This window comes from Octopus sinensis, linkage group LG17 (genome assembly GCF_006345805.1).
Source record: "Octopus sinensis linkage group LG17, ASM634580v1, whole genome shotgun sequence".
In the NCBI taxonomy this organism is placed as follows: domain Eukaryota; kingdom Metazoa; phylum Mollusca; class Cephalopoda; order Octopoda; family Octopodidae; genus Octopus; species Octopus sinensis.
Window position 1 is genome coordinate 48,996,568 of NC_043013.1, and position 21,924 is coordinate 49,018,491.

The 21,924-nt window shown below is 34.2% G+C and overlaps 1 protein-coding gene across 2 annotated transcripts in view; it reads left to right on the forward strand.

The window, feature by feature from the left end:
* LOC115220834 (dual 3',5'-cyclic-AMP and -GMP phosphodiesterase 11A-like) overlaps nucleotides 1-21,924 on the forward strand; it is a 290,583-nt gene that overhangs the window by 137,693 nt on the left and 130,966 nt on the right. For both annotated transcript variants that reach the window (XM_029791013.2, XM_036510552.1), the window contains one exon: nucleotides 15,083-15,144. In XM_029791013.2, coding sequence (XP_029646873.1) covers nucleotides 15,083-15,144 — 62 coding nt within the window. The remainder of the gene's footprint in view (nucleotides 1-15,082; nucleotides 15,145-21,924) is intronic.

Below are 21,924 nucleotides of genomic sequence, written 5' to 3' on the forward strand. Positions count from 1 at the left end.
CACGTGTGTGAGTGTATCTGCCTGTCTATCTATCTATCTATCATCTATCATCTATTTATCTATCTATCTATCTATCTATCTATCTATCTATCTACCTATCTATCTATCTATCTATCTATCATCTATCTATCTATCTATCTGTCTGTCTATCTGTCTGTCCATCTGTCTGTCTATCTATCTGTCTATCTATCTGTCTATCTATCTATCTATCTATCTATCTATCTATCTATCTATCTATCTATCTATCTATCTATCTATCTGTCTATCTATCTGTCTATCTATCTATCTATCTATCTATCTATCTATCTGTCTGTCTATCTGTCTGTCCATCTGTCTGTCTACCTATCTGTCTATCTATCTATCTATCTATCTATCTATCTATCTATCTATCTATCTATCTATCTATCTATCTATCTATCTATCTATCTATCTATCTATCTATCTATCTATCTATTCATTAGTATTATTTTATAAATAACATATGTATAATCAATCATTATCTTAACTATATATATACGAGCTAGTATCTTTTAGTATGGATTTTTTTTTCATTTAAATTGGTTTCTGCCAGTTCAGTTCTATAGCAGCGCAGCACTATTAAATTCAGTGGCCGAGAAGTAGGTCTCCAAATAACTGAGGTATTTAACTTAAAATGAAAATCGATATATGTGTTCTTTCTACCTGAAATTATATTTGTTTCTGTGGCGTTATACTGAAACGTTTGTTGAGTAGGTAATTAGATGTAAGATTCCACCTGAAAGAGCAGATGCTGCCATAATAACTAGTAGTTAAGTGGCAGATTTCATGGGAAGTGCCCGGGTGTTTAAACTATGTTTGGAAAGAAATATCTTTCACCATTACACCGCAAGGGAAATGTTTTAGATACTAAATTACTTTACTAAACTGAATTGCCTATTGTTTTCAAATACCACTCCAAATATGTATCTATTAAAAGATACATAACGAGGTGAATTTACCAAAATATAGCACTCTTTAACTTTTCAAAACAATACGAAAGAAAAATAAAATTTCTGCGAAAATTATCAGTTATTAAATGATCTGATACAAAAATAGGTTTGTGATAAGAAACGTAGAATTCACGAAGGTTTATATATCACGATTCACTTTACGTTTGCTTCTACCTGGAGATTAGCTTCTGTTGTAGACTTTGTTGTTACAGTTATTAATTGTGTAATCGCTATTTAATAAAACCAACACAAACGTTGGAATTTCCAACGTATTCTGTAATATAGAAACGGAAACTCCACTGAGAATGATTTGCGAAGGACAATGATATCTTGGGTTATAATATAACTGAACAACTTACTCAGTTCTTGGATTTCACTGAAAATTTTGAATAATTAAACTTCGGCATTACAGGAAATTGTCACGATGGTTTAAAAAGTATGTACATAGGCGCAGGCGTGGATGTGTAGTAAGAAGTTTGCTTACCAACCACATGGTTCCGGGTCCAGTCCCACTGCATGGCGTCATGAGCAAGTGTCTTTCACTATAGCCTCGGGCCGATCAAGCTTTATGGGTGGTTTTGGTAGACGGAAACTGAAAGAAGCTCTAGTATACACACACACGCATACACACACATATGTCTATATGTGTTTATGCATATATATGTGTGCCTCCGAACAGTTATGATGATGCAAACAGGAAAATAGGACTCAATGTATGAGTATGTATATATTTTTGTTAATATTTAGTAGAAGCAACAGAGTGACTCGAGGTCCAAAAGTTTCGTGCTTTAGCCCTTATCAAAAAAACTCTGTTGCTTCTGCTAAACATTAATATATATATAATATATATAATATAATATAAATAATATATAGATATATGCATATATACGTACATATATGTACATACCTACATATATATGTATATATACATGCATATACAGGACATAAAAAAACGTTGAACAGAATGAGAGACGAAAACATAAAAGCAAAAACATAGAAAACGAACTTTTTTCGAACAACGAAAAAAACAAACAAACAGAGAAACGAGACAATCAACATAAAGAACATTCCCCTTCATCAGTTGTCCCTGTTTCATCTACGCCGCGTTTTCGAGAGCAAGGGTAAGACACGACTTCGTTGAAACAATCCTTCCTGCAAAACAAATTAAATAAAATTTGGGATTTATTTTTTGCGGAGGGTGAAAGTGGTAACAAGAACAGGACAGTGAAAACAAGTCAGTAAAAACAGACGGTGAGGGCTGTTAAGTCAAGACGATAGAAAAATTGTTATGAACGCTAGGAAGACGAACTCATGAGAGGAGATAGGTATAAACACGTGTTGTCTTTAGGAAGGATATGGGCAGAAAGATAGATTCCATTTCCTCACGTGTCAGCGACAGAGAGTCAAGGAGGAAGAGTCAGAGAGAGGGAACGGTGAAGAGGAGAGAAGCATATATATATTCTTTTTTGCCATGTGTGAGTTACAAATATTGTTGTCTGTGGTGACATATTTTTGTAGAAAAAGGAAATAGTAATCTTTTGGCTGCTATTTCTAAAATTTTCGGTATGTGGTCAAGCAACTTGTTGCTAAACCCTTATTGTTATATTTATATATATAAAAAAAAAAATTTGTGTAAGTTTTTACTGAATATGGTCCTTTTCCATAACGAAATACTACCAGGTGAAATTTGTTGATTTTATTAAATTAATAAGTTTTCACCCTATATCTGTAATGATTATTTCAATGCCCGACGACAAAACTACGAATCTTTTTTCGGCAGTACTATTTTGTGACACACATGGTAGAAAATTGGAGGGATATACGAATTCACTCGTCTATATAAATGGGGATATGCTGATTAGCTTTTATATGTTCTGATGACGCTTGGTCAGACATATAAGGGGTAAGTTCTCCTAGCATCTTCAGATTTATATTTATCGAAATATTATGTTGACAAAGGAAATCAGTCTTATGATTCTAATCCAGAAACACGTCCATAATTAATCGAAGACTGTTTGATTTCATTATTTTTCTTCTTTTTTGCCATGTGTGAGTTACAAATATTGTTGTCTGTGGAGACATATTTTTGTAGAAAAAAGAAATAGTAGTCCTTTGGCTGCTACTTCTAAAATTTTCGGTATGTGGTCAGGCAACTTGTTGCTAAACCCTTATTGTTATATATATATATGTATATATATATATATATATATATATATATATATATATATATATATATATATATATATACACATATATATATATATGTATGTATGTGTATGTATGTATGTATGTATGTATGTATGATGTATGTATGTATGTATGTATATGTGTATATATATATATACACACACATATATACATATGTGTGTGTGTGTATGCGTTCTTGTGTGTGCGTGCGTGTACGTGCATGTGCGTGTACGTGCATGTACGTGTGTGTCCCTGTCTGTCTGTCATTGTCCCCCACTACTGCTTGACAACCGTTGTTAGTGTGTTTACATCCCTGTAACAAATAAAAGATATCTATAGTCTACTCGACATTCGCTTTATGTTACCATTTTTAATGGTTGCTTTGAAGGGTTTCTAAACTCACGTTACATTATCGTATCCATGCCATTATTTGAAATTTTTCAAGATCTTATCAAGCGTGAGAAATCTGGGTTCTAGAAACAGTAGTTATACAATCTCTACTCTTGGCGTTTACAGCGAATATATTATTTCGCAAATGGACTACATATACACCACATTCATTGATTTCTACTGTATAGTATCATCTGTTATTTTCACAGATTCCTTTAAGAGTTTCATCTCTGTAATATATCCTGCGAATACATATTCTAATTATCCAAGTTGTTATGCTATCTATATGCTTATTTTTACATCGTGTTTTATTTTTATTTTTACGCACTGTTAAATGGATTCTAAGGGGAAAAGCAAGGTCTATATTTTTTCTGTTATCTTTTACTTGTTTTAGTTATTAGACTGCGGCCATGCTGGGGCACTGCTTTGAAAGGTTTTAGTCGAACAAACCGTTCTCAGGACTTATTTTTAAAGCCTAGTACTTATTATGTTCCTACATTATTCCGTATAAATCAAATTGAGTATGCTTATTTCTTAGTATTTGAACTATTTGAGTTATTTTCGCAATTTATCCAGTGCAACGCTTAAACAAGTAAATAGTATTTTCCTAATCAATAGATCCACTTATTTCGGTTAGTGACTTATTCACGAATATACCGACACTGGCGCCGCTGAGGGTAATATTCTCTGTGAACGAACAAAAGCATTTTTCAGAGTTATTTACTTTGAATTGCTATTATCTCATATCTGATTAGCGTGTTATTAAGTAATATGCTTCACAATTTTAGTATACATACCTTATTAGAATTTCCTCCTATGTTCTATATACTCTGGGAACGTATTAATGCTCTTTTCGGGGCTACTTTATTTGAATTCTTACTATCGGGTAATTAATTTCATGTTATTTCATAACTGATTTCACAATTTAGGCATTCATAACTTATTGGAAATTCCTAAAAGCAAGATCCTGTGTAAGACTGTTCGGTATTCTCGGTAGATGCACAAAAACCGTTTTAAGGGCTACATACTTTGTATTGTTGTTACTAGATTAGCGAAGCAGTCTGGATTGTTAGCCTGCTTTGGCATTAAATTCCCCCATAACCATCTTAATCCCTCGATTTGGTATACTGTCAAGGGTTTTTCTGGAGACAATTGTAAGCTTTCCCTTTCTTCATCATTTGCTATAATTGTTAGCGTGTAGCACTGTCTTATGGTTTTGCTTTTAAGTCCAATTTTAAGGACTCTGTCTGAGATGAGTCTGTAGCCTAAAAGTGCTTCTTTTAAGATTTTAGATAGAAATGTCTTTAGATCGTGCCTTTAGCCAGTTTCTTTCAACTTTATTGAGAAAATTATTATTTTTTAGTTATGAGTTTTAAAATGTTTTCACTGCTGGTCCAATTTACTTTGCTTATACCAAGAATTGTTATCTTGTTATTGTCCATTTCGTTACATATAATATATTCAACTTACCCATTTCTTTCAGTTTTCATGTGTTCAATGTTCCAATTCTGAACTTTAATCTAAGTTGTTTTTCATTACCAGCCAGGCTCTCCACTGTCCAATCCTCTCCTTGGTGACCCACGCAACGAGCGATGTGGTCTGAAGTTTCATTATAGTCAGTCGTATCATAGAGGGCGGGCAGGAGAGAAGATAAGAGAGATGGAGCCCCCAATATCCCTTTCCCAATCGCAGTGCCAACTAACTGACGGTTAATTTCTGTAATATGAATTACATGTACACTGCATTACGCCAGGCATTTATCATAAAAGGTCGCAGAGAACCATTTCTTCATCATCTTAAGATACCCACTGCCTTGTTGCCAACAGCTTTACAGTAGCTCTGGCACGGGAAGCTAATAGGGTGCTATCCTTACTCAAGAAAACCCTAGGCTGCAGTTTGACGTCATGTCCCGGACCAAATCCACAGTTCTCCTTCTAAATGTTCATTCGGCTGCATCTCTCATGATTAATTCATAGTTAATGTACGAGAATAAACATTGGAACTATGGTTCTAAGTGGATCACGGCATTCCACCATTAACGTCGAGACAACAGCTATAAGTCCAAATGATATTTCTTTTGATCAATGTGTCTGGCACATCATAATTACTTCTGGATGATTGGTTTACTAAATGATCTATTTGAGAAATGGGTTACAAAATCGTTGTCATTCTGTATCATTAAGAGACCTTTGATCTTGCAATGGAGTGGCTTATACAGATGCATCTGAAACTGATTACGTTTAAACAATGTCTACATTTCTGGCAAAACATTGCAACGAAAATTGTTTTCATTCCATAAAGATATTAATTTATGATAATAGAATGGAAAAAGTAAAGGCAATTAAACCGACACCAATACTTGACAGGTATATAAATTATCGTCTGTAGAAATACGTTGAACATAATCTTGTCTGAGAGTTTGCTGTTTCTGTTGGCACTCTATATCTATATCTACAGGCATCGATATTTGTCTTGAAACAACATGACTATTTCTCAATTATGTTTTAATAGAAAAATTATACAAAAATCTCGAGTTCGTGGTCCAAACTTTGGAATCTAGATATTTACAAAACACAGTTGTAGTAGAGTAGATTTAGTATGAAGGACAGAAACGTTGTCATTTTTGACATCAAAACCTTTTTTTCACTCTCTTTCATAATATAATTCTTTGATTAGTTTCAGCTTCGAAGCTGCGGCCATACTGGATCACTTCTCTCATTGTCTCTTTATTTTTCTCTCTTTCTTTAACTCTTCTCTTGTTTCGCTGTCTCACACGTTTTCTCACATTCGTCTCATCCTGGCAACCAACTACTTGACAGAGGACATCAGAACTGTTCTTTACCCTCCCTACAGTCCAGACAATATTCCCTGTGGCTCTTGGTTATTTCTCGGGATGAAGGAGGTTGTGACAAAGGTCTTGGTCATCTTAACTTTAGAAGACTTCCATGGGGCTTTCACGAAATGATTGGAGCACTACATCAAGTGCATTGAAGTTAGAGGATACTACTTGTTATAATACTTTTCTCTGAATTATGTAAGCAACGTACTTTATTACAATAATTTGACGTTAGGTGACTTGACAATCTGGTATCGGTATCTTTCTAAGTATTAAAAAAATAATAATAAAAAATACTGAGAACGATATTTATGTCGCTACTTATCAGAGAAATATTAAAATTAAACACGGAAATGAGAAAAAAAGATTGCTTGAATGAGATTTATCTTATATACCGTGTTTTTCTTTTTTCTTTTTGTCAGTCAATGACTTCTAGCTTGCTGTCTTTATCAATAGCTGAAATTTGATATTTAGATTCAAGAGAGGAAGCATCGTAATAAAATTGTAATGAAGAAATGAAAACAATATAGGTATGAGATTTCAAAGCAAACAAAATATTTCTCTACAAGTATTGAATAGAACCTAGTATCGAAAACGATAGAATATTCCTCATGTCGGCTGGAGCAACTATATTCGAAAAGAAACTATCTCATTGATAAATATGAATTGATGTTATTCGTGGAGGGAACACGTTCAGCTTACGACTAAACAGAAAGTATTAACCTGTGCGGTATATAGTAACTGTTTATATTTCTGAATAGGTTCTATTACATTCTGTTCACTTCATATCTCTTTGATTGTAAATCACAGGAGGAAAAGAAAATAATCGATAAATATCAAAATATAAAGATCGATTAACATCGTTTTCGAGTTATTTACTTTATAGAAATAGTTTAATTAGCTATTTCTGTCTGATATTTATTTGTAAATGTTTTTACTTTCTGTAAATATAACCTTACTCCAAGAATAGATTACTTCATGCTTTCGTAAATAAGAATATATATTTTATCTGTCTGTGAATGTAGTATTCTCTTATTGATAACGTTTGGTTACTTTAATAGAGTCAAAACTACCGAAATATGGCTTCAACCAGGAAATATATTTTGATGTAATGGATATCATTGTAAGGCATCGATGATGCAGGAAAACATTTGCATTTATTTGTATTGTAATGAATCTGAAGAGGCCAATAAATAATAGAGATTTTTAAAAATTGAAAGTTTGATACAGAATAACACAGGTTCCTTCATCCTTTGTTCCTTCTCGAGCCGTGCCAGGCTCATAAGGGCAGGCTTCCCGGTTTCTGTGGCGTAGAAATTCCCCACCTGGACGGTACGACGGTCCGTCGCAGGTGAGCTGCAAGATGCAGGAGGAAAGAGTGAGAGAAAGTTGTAGCGAAAGAGTCAGCAGAAGTTCGCCATTACCTTCTGCCGGAGCCGCGTGGAGCTTAGGTGTTTCGCTCATAAACACACACATCGCCCAGTCTGAGATTCGAACCTGCGATCCCTCGACCGCGAGTCCGCTGCTCTAACCACTAGGCCATGTGCCTCCACTAAATAAATGTTCCTTCTCGAGCCATGCCAGGATCATAAGGGCTGGTTTCCCCGGTTTCAATGGCGTATGTGTTCCCCAGCTGGACGGGACGCCGGATCGTTGCAGGGTTACTCATTTTTGCCAGCTGAGTGGACTGGAGTAACGTGAAAATGAAGTGTTTTGCTCAAGAACACAACGCATCGCCCGGTCTAGGATCGAAACCACAACCTTACGATCATGAGTTCAACACCCTAACCACTAAGCCACGCGCCTCCACAATAACACAGGTACAGAACTGAAATGAATTGAGATTGCATTTTTAGATAAAGGTATTCTATAAAAGAGCAAATTTTCGATTCTCTGTCTTCAGATTGCGGTTATACAAGGCTCCAGTCACGAATGAAAAAAATATCAATTTTGGAAACTCTGTGATTCCAAACTCTAAGGTACACTAGCCAGGAATGACTTGCAAAACAGAAAAGGACAAAAATCACTTGCTAAATTTTATGTCCCGATAAATTCTAAATAATTGATTTTTCTGTAAGTGTCCTAAACATTGTGAATAGTGTCTGTTCAAAATATTTAAGATGAGTTATACTACACAAAATTATCAGTTTAAAGAATACGACGATGTAGAGAGATTTGCTAATACTCGAGTACCATTATAAACTGAAATAACCATTTCTGGCTATGTAAGTGGTTTCCGCTGCAAGTATATTTCGGTCAAAAGTAGGTATTTTGTTGGGACAGTTCACTTGCTGGATTTAAGAGATACTATATATTTGCTTTTGATAAGTTCCTCAAGTTAATCCGAATGAGAATGAGAAAATGTTAAGAATATTAGACGGATTGACTGAAGAAAAATCGATATTAAATGTGTAGCTTAATTATTTTAATGTATAAATGCAAATCACTTAAAACGGAAATTAATCACATACTTATTTTATCTGTGTTTTATTTCGCTGCCAGTGTTCCGCTATTGTCAGGTTTTTATTTCTATATCAGCACAGAATACTTATTTCCTGCGTCTTTTGAAATGAATTGAGAAGCTTCATATGAGAAAATTTCAAATAAATTGACTGAAACAAAGGAAAACTACTTCGGATGGAAAAAAAAGAGTATGGAGAAAATTGAAGGGAAAACTAGGGTGTCGTTCAACAACATGTTTGTGGTGTGGTCAAATTTGAAAGAACATATTTTTTACTCCAAAACACCTTCTCGTGTGCGAATCTGAAGAAGATAAATTTTGTACGCTTTAGGAAAGGAGGTGTGGTGATGAAGCTTTATAAAAGACACGAGTACTGGGATGGTGGTGGCTCTGTGTGTCAAGAGCCGAAGTGTATTGGATTTCTTAGAGTTTAAAAGATAGACTCTAGATAAACTTTTGGAAATAAATTTTCATTTTTTATTGGGGAAGAGACACCTCACTAAAATCACTACACCGTTTATCTTTCATTATTTATGAGTTGATAGAATATTGCTGCCTAAATGATTTAAAGGGCATCCTACTCATTCTTTCTTGTCCATCAGTTCATGTTCTCTATGTCTAAAGTCAGCTGAACTAAAGTTGAAATAACCACGAGAAGGTAGTTGAACATTTTAAAATGTTCAACGGTTCAACCCCACAACAGCTGTCACAATTCATTTTATAGGGCGTAAATATTGGAAGATCCATATAGAATTTTTTTTCAAAGTGGCTGTTAAAATCTAATGAAACTAAAGCCAATATATTAATTGTTTTTTAATTTCAATTCCATTTTCAGCTGAAATTTTGTAAAATTTTCACCTCATGTCCTGTGCTTTTCCACATTAAATTAAGAATATTATCGGTTTTGTGACTGCCTTTTCCCATCTGGTCCATTCTTTTTACAGCTAACACTTTTACAGCTAAAAAGTAATCGTCTTTACCTTACTCAAAAAGTACAAAAGATAACAAAATTAACTTTTCTTGAAAAAGATTAAACAATAAAATAAATTATGCAAATGGACCAAAAATAAATTATACAAGAATGCTAATGGAGAACCGAAGACGTAGAAAATGCTAATAAAATAGCGGTAGAAGAATTTAATGAAGTTAGAAAATATTACAGTAAATATCAATCGACCAGTTTGGAGTAACAGCGGTTTGGTCACGTTAGCATTCTCAAGAAATACTTTGAAGGTACCACGAGTTACTTCGCTAACATGGTTAAAATAAGTTTTAGATGTTGTAAATAACCTTAATTTCTGAAATCTGGTGATATGGTCGCTTACTTTTCAGTTCTCACAATACCCGAGGAACCCCTTTTCGTGTATGAAAAACAAAGCTATCCTGGATGTGAATGGAATTATAACTGAAGTCCAGCGAAAGAACCGAGTCATACCATAGGATTTTAGCCGTGAAGAGAAACCTATTGCGAGTCAATAAGAATCTATGAGACGCAATTACAAAGTAAAATAATAATGATTTCTTGTTGGTTTTTAAAGACTATTTAAATAATTTGTCCAACACTATGGCAAAGGAAGAAGAATTTTATAGAAGCAAACTATATTTGGCCTTCTCATTAATTTAGCATGGGCAAAAAATTTACTTAATATTTTGGCATAGTTTGGTTAGGGGAAATAATTGTGCTGATGCATTACTTATTTCAGAAGGGTGAATGTTGTTATTCCAAAAGCCGGGAAGGAAGTTGATTTCGAAAAGTGAAATTTTGGAAAAAATTATTTTCTAGAAATTTTACTGTTATATCAAGCATGTTAAACGACGACATTGCAGCTTCATGTCTCCTGTTCTTCAACACGCATCTCCACATGCGAAAACGGGTGGCCGGGTTTAAAAACACCCACAATGTTAATATGAAAGTGAGGTAGGATTTCGAAAGACGGGAGGGGTAGAGAAATAAAATCTTGTACGAATTCTTTTATGAATTGTAATCTCCATAATTTTGCACAGGAAATTCATAAAAAAATTTTAACGTAAAAATAAGTATGTGTATATGGGCGGAGATGGTATTAGCTAACATTTGAGAAAGCTATTTTTTGGTAAAATTTGTTGAAAACAAGATTCTGAAGAAAATTTTGAAAAATACTAATTAAATAATCAAATAGCGGGTATTCGACATGTCCGTCACAATTATTTTCCAATTTTCAACTGTTTGTAGAAGCCATTGCTATTTATGTTCGGATTCTATTGTTTACTTTATGCATTAATACGTGTGTGTGGGGTGAAATCAAAGTAATGGTGAAGGACAGTTATGACAATTAGGAGAAAAGAATAATTTGTCCTTCTTGAATCAAGAGAAGTCTTCCGACTGAAAACACTGGAGGGGTTAAAGATGTCTTAAGGATGAAAACAAACAGGTTAGATATGAAAAACAAGTGTGAAAAACGAAAAAAAACTAATTGAGAGTATACGCAAGTATGTCATTCATCTTAAAACAGAAGAAAATGGAAGATACTAGTGTAATGGAAAATACAAAGACCATCGTCTGGATAATCGATTCAAACAAAGAGAAATATTGAAGACGTGAGGTCAGTGTGATGCTCAGAAGGCAAAAGGATTCGGGAATATTAGGAGGCCGGCAGAAAGGAAATGGTGGTAATGGAGGGAGAGAGTGAAGGAAAGGGAGAGAGAGAAAGGCAAGGAGACAGAAGGGGAAGGATAGAGCAAGTGAAAGAAAGAGGGAGAGAGAGAGAGAGACTAAGATCGACCGAGAGAAAGATAGTAAGAGAGGAAAAAGCAAGATAGAATGAGAGAAAAATAGGGAAGGGGTGAGGTAAATAGAGCGGGAGAAAAACAGAGAGGGAGATAAGGCAAACTAGAGTGAGAGTAAGCATGAGTGACAGTGAGAGAAAACCAAAAGTTACTATGAAAAAATGACGGCGTACGATAGAAATGAAAATGAAAACGGTGGAGGACTGCCCAATAATTAACAGAAAGAACAAAAGATAGCTAATGAATAAATCAATTTTGTCATTTAATTTTATATCCACAGTCATCAAGGTTTCGGAGCTTGCAAAAGGTGAAATCGTTCGACTGGAAAGCACCAGGATCAAAAGAAGACAAAAAGAAGACAAACTTTACGATCTAAAACAAAAAGGAGGCGTTGGAAAAGCTTGACGACTGAAAATATGAATGAGACAAGAGTCTGTTATAAAAATAGCAAAATCCAAAAATAAACATGTAGCAGTGAACAAGCAAAGATATCTTTCGACTTAAGATAGAGGCATACGGAAAATACTGCAGTACTTATTTATACTCTGCATCTGTTTGTTCTGGTTAGTCGTAGCAGTTTGTTATTAACCGTAAAGACTCCTGTGTTTCCAGTAGTAAAATACGTCATTGTTTTGTATGTAGCCTGGCATTTTCCAGACAAATGATACCAACTTTTACCAAGATGGTATCTAAATAAAAAGATGGCCGTTGATATGGGTTTATCCATGTCTATTTTAGGTCCTTTCTGATAATTGTTGTACATGACTACAATTATTTTTATCTTTCATTTCACACGAGCAGTCATATTTCCCCTCACAAATATACACCTATACATCCATATATATATATATATATATATATATATTATATATATATATATAATAAAAAGGAAAATGTACACAGTTAACATTGTTTTGATGTATTTTTTAATATACTTTAGGAGAGTATTGTGTTGTCGACCGGTTTTCTCGCTAATCATCACATGGAAATTATTGTAATTTCATATTTTTTTAGAAGATTTTAGTTCATGATGTGAGTGGAAGTTTGTGAATGAATCAACAAGTAAAAAATCTAAGGGCATGTAATTGGTGATCATTATTATTTTGGACAGGGGAGGTAATAACTCATTTTGGGGGGAAGAGATAAATGAATATACGAAAACTCAAAAGCTTGAGTAGTGAGATGAAATACTCGCAGTGACGGGGATGTAATCATGAATTAATATATAGACTGAGGTCAAAGTTGGTTATACGTTGATATTTAGGCGTATTCTGTATTTTTCGATAAATAAATTTTCAGCTATTTGTGTTGCTTTTACATTTGATGAATTTATGTGTTTTCAGATTGTTGTTCATTTTTACTCCCCTAATGAGCATAGCTAGATTTTGTACAATAGTGTTGTATACCTCATTGTTTCTAGGGTTGTGACTCGATATATACGGTAGTGTTTCGAAAAAAGACTCCAGAAATATGTGAAGCTTCACATTTGTCGGGAAACCAATGGTTAAAATTGTGGACGCCCAAACTGTGGAACATTCCCCAACCTACTGGAAGACTTGGAATTCCTATTCAAACAAGGAGAGAGGTTCACAATTACCAGACAGTGGCATTCATGGCTTCTGATCTTAACTGATTGGAAGTGTTATCATGTACATTGCCCTTTCTTGGAATAAAACCCGAATTACAGCAAATATTCTGCACAATACTACAGATTTGCTTGTCAGTTGTTTGACCATAACCAGTTGAGCATGTCACTTAGTGGCTGATAATATCTGCATCTCTTGTTATGAGCAGGAGTAATGGGGGAACATCATAGCCATGTGTTGGGAGGAATTCTTCGGAGTTTGAATAATTCACCCCTGGAAACATCATCATAAAACTTTATTCAGGGACCTTTTGAGTGGGATGGGAAATTTTCTGACCTCAGAAAATTCCAACTGGGCCCCATCTGCAAGGTCATGCGCTGTTTATCTTGATATAAGATCACCATGTCACGCACATATGGTTGTGATGCATGTATCTGGTGTACCCCTTTCAGACGGGTAGTCATGATGGCTATACTAGGCTCCCTATAGTTGTAAACCAGTGTCACTTTGATGGCATGCATTGCTCTTTCACTCAATGATGATGATGGTGATAATAATAATAATAATAATAATAATAATATAATAATAATATATATATATATATATATATTATATATATATATTAGGTATTACTAAAGTCTGGTGTTTCATTGATAACTCTCAAATTAGAACACCTTTCTCCCCTTAATTTTTTTCTATCGTCCCAATATCGATGCAGATTTCAGTATTAAACTCCTCTCGTTTAGATGTTTTAAGAAAGCTTGATCATACTAATTTATTTTTATAAAATAATAACGATAGTTTGATTTAAGCATGATATTATACCAAGTTCTACTCTCTTTCCCTTTTGATCTATATTCTAAGTCAGTTTGAGAAGATTTACCGAATTACATTCCTCTTATTGGAACAAAAATCATAAAGAAACAAGGAGACTCTACTGCTTAAGATTCACATCTATGCAATACTCACCAATTTTTGAATCGACATATTTCAACGTAACTTTTGCTTCTTACCGAATGAATCGATCGAGCCCAGTACTTATTACTTAATTCATTCAGTTTTGTAAAACCTGGTACTAATTCTATAGGTGTCTTTTGCCGAACCATTAAATTAAAGGGACGCAAACATCGACACCAGGTGCCAAGCGGAAGCGAAGACAAACACATATACAAAGGCACACGCTAATATATAGGTGTGTGTGTGTGTGTGTGTGTGTACGACGTGCTTCTTCAGTTTACATGTACTAAACCCACTCACAGGGCTTTGGTCAGTCTGAGGCTATAACAGAAGACACTTGCCCAAGGTGATACGCGGTAGAACTGGACCCGGTATCATATACCTGTGAAAGGCGGCGAGCTGGCAGAACCGTTAGCACGCCGGGCGAAATGTTTAGCGGTATTTCGTATGTCGTTACGTTGTGAGTTCAAATTCCGCCGAGGTTGACTTTGCCTTTCATCCTTTCGGGGTCGATAAATTAAGTACCAATTCCGCACTGGGGTCGATGTAATCGACTTAATACCTATGTCTGTACTTGTTTGTCCCCTCTATGTTTAGCCAGCCCCTTGTGGGTAATAAAGAAATAGGTATCATATACCTGTGAAGAAAATTTCTTACCACTATAGCCACGCCTGTGCCTGAAAAGAAAAAAAAATAATGAAGTTACTGGCAGCCAAATTGACATGTTAACAACCATAACTTGTGGAACTTCAAAGAAATGTATGATGTATACAGAGCTACATGGTATTCAAACGAAATACACTTAGCAATTCCACTGAATTGGTATTTTCAGTTCCTTGTTGCAAACTTGCATATATTTTAGAAACTGCTCCCGAATTTCCTTTTGTCAGAATAATTTCTTCTCTAGTAACAATATTGTTTCTTTTCACAGACGTCCTTCAAAAAGGTTTTCGATCTGGCCAATCCTTTGACGAACGGTCATTCCGCAAAGCAGTAAGTCAATGTTCTCGCTTGCTATCTCCAAAGCATATTTCATGTCAAATCAAAGAAAAAAAAAATTGTGTATGTCATACTGTGTATTGAATTAATATTGTTATGTTGTATAAAAATAAAATTTAATAATTTCACGAATGAAATCATAACCAAAGTAGGTCAAATATGTGTATATATCAATTATAAATGTTAAAAATGAAAGATTACACAGAATCGGTTTAATATTCATTCATGTACTTTATTAATTACTTATTAGGTAGTTTCTATAAAGACGGCTCAGAGAATTTACTTATGGAATAACTGGAAAGATATACACGTTATCTATCAATTTTCAGCCATGAATCAGAAAAATGGAAAGAGGCTTATAGATACACACTCGTTTATATATGTGTATATAAGCATATATGCACATACACAAATATTTATAAGTTTATAAGGATGTAGTATAAATATCTCGCATAAACTTAAGTAACTGAAAACTATCTATTTAAGAAAAAAAAATTTATAAGGGATAAGAGGTTAATAAGTAAGGATATTAAAATAAGATACCAAAATAATAAGAATTTGTAGAAACCAATAAGTACATATAGCCTAGACATGAAGAGACAGGGGATTAAAATTTGAGGCAGGGAAGAGATAAGGGGAAGAGATAAAGGGAAGAGATAAAGAGTATGGAAGTAGTGAGAGTAGTTAAAGGTATTCAGACCGAAGAGATTTTATAAGTTGTAATGTTACAGGTGTTATTGTATGTATGATTTTATAGTTTCTAAGGGGTTTATGATTTAGTCGAAAGGAGACTTGCTACATAAAGTCACTACAAATATACATAATATGATCAGTAGAACATCATAGAAAGGAAAATAGTGTGATCACCAAAATAGGATGAAGTCAGACTAACCAGAAAGGGGTTATCATGGGATAGTATTATATATAACACACCATACATAACATAACACATAGCTTATAACATATGCAATGCAATATAATTCACCATATAACATAATATCTCATGAATTTATTATATTTAATACCAGAGGTTAAGTTTACAACCGATATGACACCAAAATTAATTTGCACCATCAAAGTATGGCAACTATAATCGTTAGTTTCGAAAATACTTAAATGTACGGGCGATGTTATGCATGCATGATACCCTTAGGTCTAATCTATTATTAATCAGGTTGTTCTTGTCCCTATACTAAAAAATCTCATACGTTTCCCTAGAGCACATTTCCCACCCATATCGACTATCTCTATAAGGCTACGCTCTCCGTATTATCTCCCATTTAAGGCTAAATCCGATCTCGCTTTCTTTCAGTTCCCAAATGTTGCTAGATAAGGACGTACTGTTGGCTTCATGTTTGAGTCTAAAAGATGAAGAATCGTTATCGATACGTTTTTCTTATTTATCGAACATCCTATATATATAAAGTTACGAGCCTCAGTTACAATAGTACATTTATGAATTACGTTTTGGATTATACATCGACTTAATAACGGAGAGTGGGATTTAATTCTACAATTGCAGCCGGGAGCATTACTACAATTAATATTGTTGATATTCCTATCATTGCTATTGTTATTATTATTATTATTATTATTATTATTTTATTATTATTATTATTATTATTATTGTTATTGTTACTACTACTACTACTACTACTACTGCTGCTGCTGCTGCTACTACTACTACTACTACTACTACTACTACTACTATAATCGTTGTTATTATTATTACTGTTATTGTTTATACTTCCTTCAACTATACTATCATTTAAATTCATCTCAGCATCAACAGGCGTTGTGTCAGTAATCCCTGTGCTAGTATATACTTCGGAGTCACAGTCTATATTGTACATATTAGATGTGTTATTACTGTTCTTTCTAATTCCTACATCTCCATTAATTTTATTCTCATTGTAGGGGTTTAAACTAGTGTTGACAATACCAATATTATTATTATTATTATTATTATTATTATTATTATTATTATTATTATTATTATTATTATTATTATTTTTATTATTAACCCCTCTTGATGATTTTATGTTCTTTCTATTTAACCTGGCTATGGTGGTACCTATATTGGGGATGGTAGAATACGAGATTCTAACTGTCTTACTGGAAAATATTCTATTATATTTATAGGGAACTTTATAAACAATATTACTCATTGTATCTTACCTACTCTTACAGGAAACTGTGAAAACAGACTTTCGGAAACAGCTGTTTGAATTTCCCCGTTCTTGTCTCTCCCTCTCCTCTCTCTCTCCCTCTCTCTCTCTCTCTCCCTCTCCTCTCTCTCTCCCTCTCCTCTCTCTCTCCTCTCCTCTCTCTCTCCTCTCCTCTCTCTCTCCCTCTCCTCTCTCTCCCTCTCCTCTCTCTCTCCTCTCTCTCTCTCTCCCTCTCCTCTCTCTCTCTCTCCCTCTCCTCTCTCTCTCCTCTCCTCTCTCTCTCCCTCTCCTCTCTCCTCCCCTCTCTCTCTCTCTCCCTCTCCTCTCTCTCTCCCTCTCTCTCTCTCTCTCCCTCTCTCTCTCTCTCTCCCTCTCTCTCTCTCTCCCTCTCCTCTCTCTCTCCCTCTCCTCTCTCTCTCCCTCTCCTCTCTCTCTCCCTCTCCTCTCTCTCTCCCTCTCCTCTCTCTCTCCCTCTCTCTCTCTTTCTCTCATACACACAGTCATCATGCCTTTGGAACAGCAACAACCACAAAAGGGGTTTTTTTTCTTTTTCGTAATTTTCTCATTTTCTCTTCTTCTATATTCTGAAACATGTAACTCTCATTAAAATAAAAAAAAAACTCCTACCCCTCTCTTCTCTCCCTTATTGTACTTGTCACAATGAAAAAAACCAAACACTGTAAGTGGATGTGTGAAAAGCGAGATTTGAATTTTTAAAAAATGTATCTATAAAGCGACATTTTCAGTCATTTATTTAAACTTTCTCCGCTAAATTATAAAATTCAATTATTTGAAATAGATGGTTTTTGAGATTTAAATTCTTTAAATTCTTGCGTATAAGGAGACCGTGGTTTAAACCGGGTCCTACTTGTACTCTTCACTTGAGTGGGACAAAGAGTACTGAACTAATTGCAACACTTTATTGGAAGTAGACAGATTGATCATATATTTTCGCGACCACGTTTGCGAAACAATAATGCTTTATAGACGCAAAATTGCTAGACAGGGAGAATGAAGCCGTTCCTTAATCTCACTTTGCCAAAACATTTCTTTATATCACAAAGCATCTTATTATTATCAATGAATTTATTGAGTTCTACGCATTCACTTTGGTTAATTTGTAATGTTATATAAAATATACTTTTTAAAATAAACATACAATTTTAGCCTTGTTATGAACAAAAACGAAAGTGTTTACACTACAGATCTAATCTTTCTTCGTTCAGAAGTAGTGATTTTTTAGTCTTCTTAGAAACTATCTAGCCAGAAGAAAAATTATTTTCGATTAAATTTCAATTAGTCAAGAACCCCGTTTAGTGCCCTGCATATTCATCAACTTACATTACCAATACATGCAGTATTAGGCAAAAGTGTCGTCCAGTTAAACTAGTCCTATATTTACATACTCTTTAAATAGCTGGGAGTTACGAATCTCTTTCTGATGAAAGTGTAAAGCACTGGCTCTCAACCGGACTCCACATGACCCTTAGGGTCCATATAGCCCTTGAGATCCCATATAATATTTTGTTATTAAAATTTATCTGCAATAAATTAGTTATACTTCTACAATACACAAAATATTTTTACAATTTTTTAAATACAATTTCTAATGATATTTAACAATAAAAATATAGTATTTTATACACCGAGTTGCTGTGAGGGTCGGTCCATACACTGGTGTAAAGAGACTAGAAGACAGTTATATCGATCCAACATCTTTCTATTCATGGAAAGGTAAAAACCAATGGTGTAACATTTACATTCTACCATGAAGCTAAGGAAAGAAATTCCTTACCTGACACTCGTAGTTGTTTAAATATACTGTGTAGTACATTATAATGAGTTAAGTAATCTAATACGTCAGCACATTCAATATTCTGAAACTTTAAAAGGCCAGTTTCGTTGAGTGCCAGTTTCTGAAGATTATAGGTAACTATAACTTATTAATCACACTGTGGACAGAAGGTTGTCAGTTTTCCTCTCAGGAAGGTCTGAGAAGAATTTATCCTTCTTTTCTTGCTCAGAGAGAGAGAGAGAGAGAGAGAGAGAGAGAGAGAGAGTGAGAGAGAGAGAGAGAGAGAGAGAGAGATAAAACCTATTGTGTAAACACTGCTTTTCTTTTAGCTTGATATTGTACATTTATTTAAAAAGGTATACCTTGCATTTGAAACTATCTTTTATTAAAACAATCAAACGGTAGAAGCAATCGAGACTGGAGCTCAAATGTTGACAGTATTCAGACTCTGTAATCTGCTATTTAGCTTACTGGGTCTGTGTTGAATTTCTGTCTGCCTTTCCTCCGGGCCGATAATATATGATGTATGTGTATCATGTAGTGTTTCAACTGACTATTTCTTCCCCATCCGCCTCAAAAAGCTACAACCTTGTACCAATATTTGAAGTTATTATCACATTTAGCTGTGGGCAACATGCTAGAGAATGTAAGTAGACAGAAACTGCGGAAGCTTGACACACACGCGCACACATGCACACAGGTATATTACTTGTATAAGGCTGCGAGCTAGCAGAATCGTTAGCACACCGGGGGAAATGCGTAGCCGCATTTCGTCTGCCGTTACGTTCTGAGTTCAAATTCCGCCGAGGTCGACTTTGCCTTTCATCCTTTCGGGGTCGATAAATTAAGTACCAGTTACGCACTGGGGTCGATTTAATCGACTTAATCCGTTTGTCTGTCCTTGTTTGTCCTCTCTGTGTTTAGCCCCTTGTGGGTAGTAAAGAAATATGTATATTACTTGTATACGGAAATGAGAGCTGAAACCGGTATGAATATGAATACCTGTATGTCTAAATCATGTAATGTTTTTTTTCTGTGAAATAAAACAGTTCCGTTCTATCAACAGAGAATATTAGTTACGGAAACAATATGAATATCGAATGGCAATATTTATCGCAGTATTCGGTGTTAATATTTATTTATGATAAGCCTACTTGATATTTGTAACATCAATGAGTGTTATTTTTTTGCACTTAGATTTGGCTGGCATGCAGCGAGTACACTGAAATCACATGATCTGGCAGTTACCGGTGCCCATGCAAGACGGTTCTCGCCTGCTATCGATATATGCTTGTGCCTTTAGTACCGTGCGCCTATATGAGAGTATCTCTCAAGGTGAATACTGCAGTATTCGGTGTTCTAATAATACAGCCACGTTAACTAGGCAATATAACTGACTTTCCTTCCACATAACCGGAGAATCCTTTTACTGTTGTTTTCAAGCTGTGAAAGTTAAACATTGACAACAAATGAATCTTGTTTATTCCAGCCATGTACATAAATTGTACTTTGTAGATTATAAATGCATCTTTTATGAATAATGTTTATATTTCCTTGTTAATAGAAAATAAGCGAGTAATAAGCATGAAGTTTTGGCTCAGAATTTATAAGTAACATGTGTTAAAATTATATTCATTGTTCATTCATACAACAATATAATTTGTATGATAATCTTTACAAAAGCTAGGAATAAAAAATTTTAAAACGGAAATCGGAATATAAATTACTCATTTTACAATTTGTTAGAATTACTTGAATGTTAGTCATTCAAGAAGCATATACGAAACAAACAAAACATTAAACGTGTGCGTCAGTGTATGTGCCTGTCTCTGGTATGTGAGGTTTTATGTATGTGCGTTTGTGAATTCTAAGGACGCTCAGCGATTCATGACGTGAACATAAAAAATTCGATAAGTACAATAAGTGGTACCCGCAAGTAAAATTCGATACGATCGAATAATAACTCTTGCAGTTAGAGGTGAGCATGAGTGCAGTCTAATGACCACAAGCAATAAAGGAAAGATTGTATACGTGTGTGTTTGTCTGTGTGTTTATGTATGTATGTATGTATGTATGTATGTATATATATATATATATATATATATATATATATAATATATATATATATATATATATATATATATATATATATATATTATATATATATATATAGTAAAAGCAATTAAGATTCAAGTGAGTTCTGTTGAATTCACATGAATGCGGTACTTAACTTAGATGCACCAGAAATCTAGATGGTGTTAACCATAAGATAATGCGGGGTGATTATAAATAAGAAAAAAAGCAACAAGAATGGATCAATATTTCGGTACAATTGTTTCGTACGAAGACAGCTTTATTAAAGCTGCAAATATTGCAGTAAATATAAGTGACCCGTACTCATCAGCCGAAAAAAACATCTGAGTTCTCGAAACATCTAAGGGGGTGATGTTACACTCCTGAAACATCAGGGATAGTTCTATAAAAATAAGAGTTAGTTAACAAACGAACTTCTAAAAGTTCTTTTAGTGTTGCACAGTTATATAACGGGTTTTAAAAAAGTATTTTAAAAAAACCTCTTAGTTTCCCAGAAAATGAAATATATATATATATATATATATATATATATATATATATATATATATATTATATAATATATATATATATATATATATATAATAGAAATATGTTACAAAAAGGAAATAGAAACGACACGTGGAAATGTAAGAGGAAAGTAAGAAAAGTCAACGAAAATGCACATTGTAAAGAAAAAAAGAAAACGCTTTTTATGAAAGGTAACGACAAATATATACA